At 36.1% G+C, this 10,775-nt stretch overlaps 1 protein-coding gene across 1 annotated transcript in view; it reads left to right on the top strand.

Annotated features, from left to right (window-relative positions):
• Positions 1–247: 247 nt before the first annotated feature.
• LCP2 (lymphocyte cytosolic protein 2) overlaps positions 248–10,775 on the top strand; it is a 33,815-nt gene continuing 23,287 nt past the window's right edge. The window contains exons 1-3 of the mRNA XM_032992693.2: positions 248–531; positions 4,001–4,063; positions 7,656–7,702. Of these exons, the coding sequence (XP_032848584.1) occupies positions 454–531; positions 4,001–4,063; positions 7,656–7,702 (188 nt within the window). The 5' untranslated portion in view covers positions 248–453. The remainder of the gene's footprint in view (positions 532–4,000; positions 4,064–7,655; positions 7,703–10,775) is intronic.

Here is a 10,775-nt window from a genome sequence, read left to right as displayed (position 1 = left end):
GACTTTGCACAGAAGCAGTATCCAGTGTCTATGCAGATAATATGCCAATATTTTTATACTGTGAATGTAAATAGGTAAATATTTATGTATGCAATTACAAGCAAATAGGGCCGACAGAGGCTTACTTATATGTATCAGGCAGAACATTTTCAACACTTTGCTGTGCTTCCTTGTTTACTTATTTATATTCAGACAAAGGAAGTGGTAAGGCTGACTAGCTGACAACTTTTCTGAGAAGAAACCATTTTGTATTAGAGGAAGCAGTATCTCTCCTGGATGTCCTAACAACGTAGTTCTAAATGAAAAACAACCAGGTCTGAAACTGAAGCAGCTGGGTATTAGGCAAGGAATTACTGGACACACTGGAGGTGGTCACACACAGGGAATATATGGCTGCTTCATCGATGGTACTGCTATGAACGCTCTCTAACTGCCTAGAGGAGAAAACTTACAATGGATTTGCGAAACGTTCCCTATCGTTCAGACGTGGTTACATGGAACCCAGATGACTTAGCAGAATATTTTAGGATGGTAAGTTTGACTGTGTTTTGTCTTTGCATGACAGAGGAGCAAACTACTGTAACATTGTGCTAAATGTACAGATTTTTATAATGGGTAAAGCTTGCTGCCAAACTAAAAGCAAAACCACGGACAATTAAAGAGTGGAGCTAAACTGGCCAGTGAAATCTATAAATGAATCTTGAAAGTGTGTTTTAAATTGGGTATAAGATAAGCTCATAACTTTTCAGAGAAAATACACACTTTACTATAACAATTCTTGATATGACATACATTAACAGCTGTAGAAGGCATTAATGTGTAAAGTTTACAAGTTTTCTAGGTCTCCAATGATTTCCAGAATAGAGATTTTTTTTCAAATTGCTCAGTGGTCACAAATGAGCCCCTGAGTGGCTTTGCTAATCACATCCATGGGAACCCAGCCAGGAGCTTAACAGTAGTGGATACATGGACTCATAAATGTTTTAGGCTCGGTTGGAAAAACCTTTCACCTTTTGGTTTGACTTTCCTATTCTAAAACTTCTTGGGCAAAACTCACAGCTCAAGATTACCAGCTACCCCTTCTTTCCTGTCACTGTTACTTTTTCTGACATTACATAGGATGATAGACATTAGCTAGGAACTTCTGATTCTTTTGACATCTTTTCCACTTGTGACGATCTATAAATTTCATTTTACACTGCAGAGGAGTTTCTCCACTGAAGGAATAGTTTGAAAGTCAATACAGGAATTCACTGCCAATATATATCCTCTGCACAGCAATGCTGACACCTTTGCAATTGCCCAGGAATATGTAACTGAGCCAATTTTACCAAAATTTCATTTCTGTATGTTCTCTGCAAATTGCTCATTTTTCAATTTGCATCAGAAATACCGCCTGCTCCATCTCCCTTGCAACTGAGTATGTTCCCCTCAAAGCCCAAAACTGTCAGCCTGGAATTTAACATTCAGATCAGTCAGATGATTTGGGAAGATTTTCAAGGAATGACAGCATAGCTAGTTCATTTTCAAGGGGGCTGTCAGACTAGACTCATAAAACCTGAAACAGTTTGGGCTTCATTTTGAAATAATGCAAAATCTATTGTTTCAATGGCTCCTATAACTCACTCTGCGAGAGCTTCAGTTGGGGATCTGAGGCAAGTTTGAGACTACATTGCAAAACTAGCTATTAAAGACAAGCAGATCAAGCACAAAGTCTGTGTCTACCAAATCTCCAGAGAAGTGAAACTGCCAACTACTTGCAAACATCCAATTTTAGGGTACAGGGATTAGTGGAACAGGAAAGTGAAATGAAGAATTTGAGATGGAACCGATGAGATCCTTATCAACAGGCAACTTCAGAGAAATACAAAAAAATTACAACACTGGTGCATGGTGGTTTGGATCACCATTTCCAAGAGACTAAGGCAAATGGCTTCCGGAAAGGGTTGGTAATGACATTCTTAACAGTGATAAAAGAAATTTCTGTAAATTCTATCATAACTGAATGGGCACGGTTACATTAATTTTTGAGAACCTCCCCTCTACTGATCCCGATACCCCCCAGGATAAAGATAACTTTGGCATTTCACTTTCGTAGAGGTGAATCAGGGCAGAATCTACTTAAAGTCATCTAAGAAGTCTGTGTAAGACAATGTCAGCCTAAGTCACCCAGCTCTGGGCAACTGCCATAAATGACGAGATCTTCTCCCTAGATAAACCCAGATAATTTCCCTCACACGTATTATTAAAGGGTTGAATGTTATACATTAGGAATGCTTTATTTGCATCTGACTAATGTATTTTGCGTGCAGACATATGTTCAAATTTCAGGATTCAAGTCCAAGAGGGATAAGCATTTTTTTTTCCTTCCAAACTGAGATAATTGTGGGATGATTTTCAAAGGACAATCACATTCAAATCTTCTTTCACCTGAAGTGATTGGTCATGACATAGGGCAGTGGTAAGATTTTCACCAATTCACTGTTAGCTTACACCTTCATATTAGCAAAATTCAGCCCATATACACATCAGTAGTTTATGTACCAATACTGTGATGTATTACTGTAATGAAGAAAGTCCTCAGTTTCTGTCAAATACGAATTTTTCATACTTAACAGTAATAACATCTAATTTATCATTAAAGCCTATGTTAATTTAAACCATGCATTCAAGATAGGGAAGGACCAATAAAGAATAAAACCTTCCAATAATTTCTAAAGACTTAACATTTTTTTTTTAGAAAAAGTAAAGATATTCATCTTTGTAATATCCCGAGGATTATTTTTAATCACTAAGCAGTATTTTCCATCAATTACTTTAAGAATGAGGTTAGGTCTCAGTCACAATGTGTTCTACCAAGTACAGCAGTTGCTCACTGCTGCATACAGACTCGTGCTGGTAATGTCATGAGAACACTCACTATATGAACGAGACTTTATTTACAGGCTTAAATCCTCAGTCTGCACGAAAGTCTTAACCTGTATCCTAAAATATTTAGCAGAGTTAGGTCTGTTTCTGCATATGAATAACTGAAGGTGGCTCCTAGAAATACTGTCTCATCTGTTCAGATGTTTTCAGGATCTGTCCTCATATAGCACCAAGTTACAAGATCAATTCTTAAAATGAATAAACAGGATAGAACTAAGAAAGGACATAATGCTCCCTATAAGATGTTCTCTGCTTTAGGGGAATTCTCCCAGCAGCACAGAGTCATTCTTCTGTCTTGAAGGCTCCAAAAAGTCACTTTGTCTGCCTGCTCTTTGGGTACCATCTGGTATGGACTTGAACAAATGCATTCTAGACAGATCTAAATATAAGCTGTGTTCTCACATAACTGTTCAAATAAATAAAGGAACAATTTAAGACACCCACTGGAAATATTTAAGAGTCATATCTTGTTAAACATGTCTAGCTTTTTGGTTTGCTGCTTCTTCTAAGTCCCCCAAATTACTGTTAAATTTTTGCCTGGTAGGACCAGGAGCTTTCTCTTCTTATGTATATGATCAACTTCTAAAATGCATGTCATTGTCCTAGATGCTACTGTAAAATATAATATTGTGGAAAAGATTTCAAAAATTTTACAGAGAATTTGCAGGCAGCATTTCAATCCAGAAGAGGAAGTTTTTGGGTCACAAAAATGAATCCAGCGACTGAGATCAGGGTTTCAGTATTCCCAGATAAACAGGCTTTTGCCATACTTCCTGTTTTCTGCAATTGTTCATCCCAGTCAGTATTACAACTATCCATTTTCCAAATATTTCTTTGGGCCAGGCAACTGTGAGGTGTTTGTTAAATGTGAGGAATTACATGTTCCTATATGGATGAAAATGCTCAAGTCCACTGAAAAATCTTTGTTTTAAAAATCCACGTTTACATTCATACAGGCTCTAGCACATAAAAGGGTAACTTAAAGCATCTACTCAAAGCTAGCCGTATGTATAAGTGCCTTAATCCATTCTCATAATTAAGGGTGCAATAATCTTCTTCTTTTCATTGACAGTTAAAGTATAAGGACTGTGAGAAAGTTGTGAGAAAGCACAGCATAAATGGACAAAGATTTTTGGTAAGTAGAGTTGTAAAATTCCTTCCTGTAAGATTCCAGTCAAGTGATGGTTTTGACTCCTCCTTACTTTGCATTGGCAGATGCAAAGTACTTAGCTCACAGATGGTTGCTGAGATATAAATATGAGAAGTAAACGCCTCTTCTAAAATCAGCCAGTCATCTTGCTTTAAATATGGAATGCTGAGAACCCATGCATGTTGCTTAATATGCATATATTTTAGTATTTTTTAAACTGACAGGGAAGTTATCAAACCACAGTCTTGTCTCAAGTTCATCTCTTCCTTTATTGGAAGTGCTTGCTTTCGAATACTAACTACAGAAAACTCACATTTATTAATTGTCCTCTCCTACTAAAGAAGACACAGACCTGGTCAGAATGACTGGCCTTCTGTTGTAATCACCGTTTCATGAGTCTATAGTTAAAATTAGATTTCTTCTGCAGCAATACACAAAATCAATGAACTTTAAGAGCGCCAAAACTCATAAGCAAAGACCCAGTGGGTTTAAATCAACATTGCTCCAGGCTTTACCAGCAACTTGTCCTAACTTTAGAAAAGCTGACAACTTCCATCAACATAGGTTCTATTATCAGGTCTTAAATACATAGACAGGAAGATGTGTAAGGGCTTTTATTATTACTTCATTTTACTTCTATTTTATTTTATTTCCAAACATAAACTATTCTATTTTTGCCAAAAGCAGTCATTTTGATCATTTGTATAATTAGTCATAGTGGGGTAATCTATGCATACCTCTTCTAAAGCCTTCTTATTTTCTATTTACTTGTCCTAATGTATCAAGCTTTTTGACATTTCATTGAAATGTAACATAAAAATTTTCAAACACCTTTTGTAAGAACAGGATATTACACCTGACTCCTACTGGGTGGACTCAGAATTACTCAGATGTGTGTCACAGGATTTATCCTACTAACCCTTAAGACGTTCTCCTTAGCTTAAGCACAAAGGATCTGTGGCTGGAGTGGGAGTTCTGGCTCTGGAAGCATTATGAAATTCTGGAAGTTTGTGAGGTACAAATAACAAGAGCAGTAACTGTATGATCCCTAAGTGATTTTTTGTAATTTTTTTATTACTTCTGGAGTGTTTCTGTAAATACATAGCTCGGAGTGCAACTTTTGACCCACTGGCGAATTGTATGATGCAAAAAAGGTTCACCTGTTAAGCAGAACAACAAAAGGAGACTGTAAGTGGAATATTCTAGAGTACAATGCAATCTTGAAAAAAAAAATTGCTTCTCTGTATGAATTTTTTTTTTTAAGAAATATCTTTTACATGCTGTAAGTTATTGGAAACTGCCAAATTACATTCACACAGAAGAAACTGTTAAGACTGAGTGTTTGCAGGTTTTGTATCTGTTGTCAGATCTTTATGGTAAACCTGACTATAAATATTGCTCTCTCATTTATCAGAATAACATCCTAGTTTCAAAGTCACATTTCTGTGACTGGGTACCACAAGGAAAGTCCAGTCGAGATGTAGTAGGAATAAAACCAGAGGGATTCCATGTAACTTATTCTAATAAAATTCTCTAATATTTAAAACAGCAACATGGGCCCCTTTATGAGAGTTTAAACCCATAATATTTGTCAGGTTTATCACCAGAATAGAATTCCAGAGAGAAGCTTAAAAATTCTTTAGAAAGAATTATGATTCTTCAGTAAATCCTGCAGGACGTTTCCATAAAGGGAATACATTTTTCCTGTGTTTTACTCCTGTCATTACTCCCAGAGGAAACATAGTGCTGGAAAACACAGACAGGATTTGTTCTGTCCTGAAAATCATTGATAGCATTGTGAACCAGTGTGTAATTAGAAACTTCTTTTTGTTGGCAGTAAGAAAGACAGAAAGAACCAGACTATCATCCATGTCCCAAAGAGAGTTTGCGAAGCTTATGATTAACTAAACAAAACACTTTCTCAAGAGTTTTCATAATGCACTAAATTCTGACCTGAACTTGGAGTTGCAAATGATGGAAGAGAGAGGCTGACTCTCTCTGCAGGAGCATCAGTAAAGCTCTCAAGACAACATGTGTAAGATCAGGTCAGGAGTAATCTGCAATCTAATTGCTATATTATGGTTGAAGGAGGAAGAAACACTCTCCAGCCTCAAAAGATTTTTGTTAGGCTTCCAAGGCTGCTCTTAAGTCCAAGGAGTTTTCCAGCTACATCTCCACTAGAACATGTGATTTTACATATACTGTGATGTGCTAGATAAGGTTCTTAGCATAAAACTCCAGCAAATGGTGCTCTATTTTAAACTTTACAGTTTTACCTTGAAACTTTGCAATCATGCACGACTTTGCCTGATTTCACTACGCAGACATGAACGAATTCAATATATCTAGCTTCTGAAGCCACTTACATACCATATTTTTTAGCTTACTAAAAAGATGTGAAGCAAAATAGCATAAAGTCAGAATCTCTGGTAGAAGTTTGCCTTCCATACCAGGAACAGCCCTGTACAAAGGGCATTTCATTGCACATTACCTTAAAACTACAAGTGTTTAAAAAAGCATTTGAAATATTCTGTCCTTTTATATTTACTGTGAGAAGCCTAATCCCAAAATTGCTGGAAAGAATGGCATTGATGATGATTTCAAGCAGATCATGCATGTTCTGTTGAGCTCACACCCATAATCAGTAGCACAAGATGTCTCTTAATTGTTTGACGTGGTCCACTGAGACAACTTAGAGTATCTCAAGACTTATTTAACAATAAATACATAAAGGATATGTTTCCCTGTATGCTAGGTGATGCCAATGTACAATGAAAAGCAATATCCAGAAAGCAAGAGAACAAAAAGATTAAAAAAAAAAAAAAAGAAGATGACTTAAAAATAGTTCTGGAATTTTTTGGTTTACTGTCTGTTCACCTGCTTTAGCTTAAGAATCTTTGACAATCTCTAGGGAGGAAGCTGTTGCAGAACAGGGTTTTATTTCAAGTTCTTTTGAGAAGGAGAGCAGGGATGGATTTTAACCTTGCCTGTAAGTCAATGTGACAATATATCATCAGTAAAGAACTGGATTAGAATCCAAATCAGAAAAGCAAATTATTTTAACTTTACACAGAGTTCCATTAATTTGAAAATAATCCTGGAATAATGGCTCATCTGCTGGTAAACAAACTTACCCAACTCTCATCTGGTAAGAGCTGGTTTAAGATTTTACATCTCCTTACAGATCTTTTTAACAAACTACCATTAAAACATTCTAGCTATTGAAATACTTCTCTTTGAAGTTAGATGTGATTATTTTGTTGAAGTCCTTTGTGTGTAAACAAATACACATGATGTTTATTAACCTCCTAACTAGTTTAATACAGCTGGAAGCAACATAAATTAAAACCCAACATCCAGAAAAACAGAAAAAATAGAGAGGATTTTTAATGAAAATGGGTTCACTTCTCGTATGAGTCATGGGATGGGCAGGCTGTTGTCTTGCATTGCTTTTCTATGCACTTTATATTCCTATCAGTTGAAACTTCATGCCACACATTTGAGTCTGCAAACTTCTGTAAGTCACAGCGTGTTCTATGGACAATTTTGTCATATATACTATATGTTTTCTTTTCAGAACATGTCTGAAAATGATATTCAGAAATTTCCCAAACTCAGAGTACCGTAAGTAGAGCCAAACCAATTTCATATTAAAAACTATTTCAGCTGGTTTGCAGTGAAAGCTCATAGGAAATGTCAGGCAAATGATTTGCAAATGATTAGTTAGAGACCTGTTATTTACAGTGTACTGAGAGAAAAAGGAGAGTTTCACAATAAAAGGAGTGTTGTCATGACTGCTCAAAACCAGTGATACAATACAACAAAATTGTCTGGGGGATGTTCAGAAGAACTCATCCATAAATTCTATGAATGTCAGCAGCTACACACAGTTAAACGTTTTTGCAAATTTAACTTGCAAGTTGCAAGTTTTTGCAACTACCTTCGGAGTATGATTTAACTGTTCACTTCTTAACTGCTGACTTTAACCTAACGTAAAAAAAAAAAAAAGGCAGATGTACACAACAGTTGAGGAGTTCAGCTGATTTTCATCATGTACTTTTCCTTTAGGTAGGTGTTAAAGTTAAATCAGTCTGGAACATTTGATTCAATGTTAAATAGCTTTCCTCAGCTCCTGCGGATTAGGCCTTGAAAAAGTTTCAAATTTGTCTGAATAGATTTCATAAAAGTCACTAAACGAAGAACAATAATCTCATTAAGTCAGTACTGAGTAACAGAGAAATTAGCTGCTTCTTCTATTTCATGATGAAAAATGAAGGATTTTACTGTGCTATGAATTCTGTGGTACATATTTAAACTGGAAGTTAGAAGGTTAACTGGAAGTTAACTGAGACGCATGGAAAAAAAAGGAATTAGATTGTTCCAACATGGCTGTTACTTTGTTGATCATTTCCCAGTTCCAGACTCCTTCTCTACATATCTTGATTTTGCTATGGGTCATACAGTCTCCTTCGCCTTTTCTGATGCATCAGAGCTTGTGTAAGATGTTTTGGTGAAGCTAACAGTACTGAAAAGTTTTGAAATACCTGTGTGGTCTGTATTTCATACACTTATGGGTGAGATGGTGACTGGATCTGAGGGCAGGAAGATACTTCTGTTTGGATCGGACATGTGAGGACCTGAACTTGAAAGCCTTGGACATGACATGTTTCTTAAGTTCATATCTATACTTTCACACAATAAATTTCCCGGTAATAGGGATTGGCAGTATATGATGTGCTCGTAAGGGGGCCCAGATGATATAAAAAAAAAAAAGATGCCCCAATGTCTCAATATATTTTAACTTACTGCCAATTAAAAGCAACATTTACCTACATTTAACTATGGTTGCTGAGACTGAGGGACCAGAGTTACACCAGATCGTCTGTGATGAAAAACTCATCTTACCATGCTGTAAAACACATTACTTATAATTCCCTGATAGTTTGTCCCTCCTTAACAGCCTTTTGACAAAATTACCTCATGTTGTCCTTGTTCGAACTTCCAATTTTGAGAACTTTTGGTGATGACCTTTCAAATTTGCGAGTCAAAAGTGGTCAGTGGAAGGTCTAATAAAAATACACATACAAGAGATATTAATGTCATAGATGAATAGTTAGAATGAAATCTCACAATGTGGAGTTGCTTCTATCTCCTCGTCTGATCTACTGATATCATAAAAATGTTTTTAAAGTTCGATTTTCACAGTTTGTTTACCTTGTAACACCCTAGCAGAACATGAACAGCCTTTTCTAATCAGATCTTTTGTGTTTCTCAACAAGAAGAGAACTTGAAATCAAGAGCTTTAAAAGAAGGGTGAAGCTTGGTGTGAACTGAGTAAAGGGTGAACTGAGTAAATAAGTAAATTAATAAATCCAAATGAAAGTTCTGGAACTAATGCCTTTGTTCTTAGCTTTCTCCACACTTATCAACAGGGAAATAACTCACTAGAATATTGTGAATATATATGGAAAAAGTTTGGTGTGGGGTCCACCATGTAATGACACTGCTTAAAACAAGAATTTAGAGCTTTAATAGGAAAGCGAACGGGTTGCCATTAGAAAAAAAAAAAAAAAAAAAAAAACACAAAACCAAATCCAACAATATAAAATTAATGAATAGAAGAACCTGTAATTTTTTTAACATTAATTTCATTACTTCAAAATCTCCACACTCTCACCAAAATGCAAAGTGCTTGCTGTTGACTTCTACTAAAACATATTCACACCTTACTTTCATACCATAATGCAGGCCTCACCTAGTAGGAAAAGTTTTTCTACAAGCTGAAATACACATTAGCATATTGTAGTTGTAGTACCTGATTCTTAACAACAGTGCTAAAATCTGAGCACGTTCTGTAAAAATGCTTAATATAACTAGCAAGTGTCACACTTACAGTATTGGCCAGTGGGATGAATAAAAAGCACATATACAAGAGAGATTGTTCCCCAGTAACTTGAGCAGGGTTATGCTGACCTACATGTACTGAGAACAGAACCCAGCACTTGCACATATACAAGGTCTGCAAACCGCAGCCTGCATCCATACAGACCTCCTGAGCTGGGGATGTGGTTTTACTAAATACAGACATTTGAGCAAACCTACTGATCAGATTTTGAATATAACTGTGTCATTACTTGGGGATCATTCTGTGATGCTTACACGAATCCTGAAGTGCCTAGGTAGGCAACAGATGTCATTACAAAGTATGATAGGCCATTTCCTGAAACAAATAAAAAATCACCACAATTTTCTGTTATTATTAACAGAATTACTATTTTGAAAGTTAATCTCCACCAGGCATATTATAGGTGCACATCTTAATGAATCTTCTTTTGGCTTAATTTTAAATAGCAAAAAAATGATTTAAACACTATTTTTAACATTAAAATACTTCATAAAATCTTTAAAACTCTCTATTTCTCTTTACTGAAAATTTTTCTAAAAAATTTACGTATATAAGGGCACCATATAAAAGTGGCTGATGCATCCAGACAGTCCTGCAACTTTTATTCTGGCAATGGGCAGTAAGTTATTATGGACAATTTATTAATGGACAATAAGTCTGCATAGGACTCCCTGCCCCTGCAGCTGCACAGTCCACACACAGATTTTTTGAGGGACCCTAACAAGCTCCACAGTCCATTCACCTCAGCAGCGATTCCCATTCTTGTTTGCAGTCACCACCTGACTTTCCTGT

This window comes from Tyto alba, unplaced genomic scaffold (assembly GCF_018691265.1).
Source record: "Tyto alba isolate M040663 unplaced genomic scaffold, T.alba_DEE_v4.0 Super-Scaffold_17, whole genome shotgun sequence".
Classification (NCBI taxonomy): domain Eukaryota; kingdom Metazoa; phylum Chordata; class Aves; order Strigiformes; family Tytonidae; genus Tyto; species Tyto alba.
Note: the sequence above shows the minus strand (reverse complement) of the source record. Positions and strands in the feature narration are given on the sequence as shown.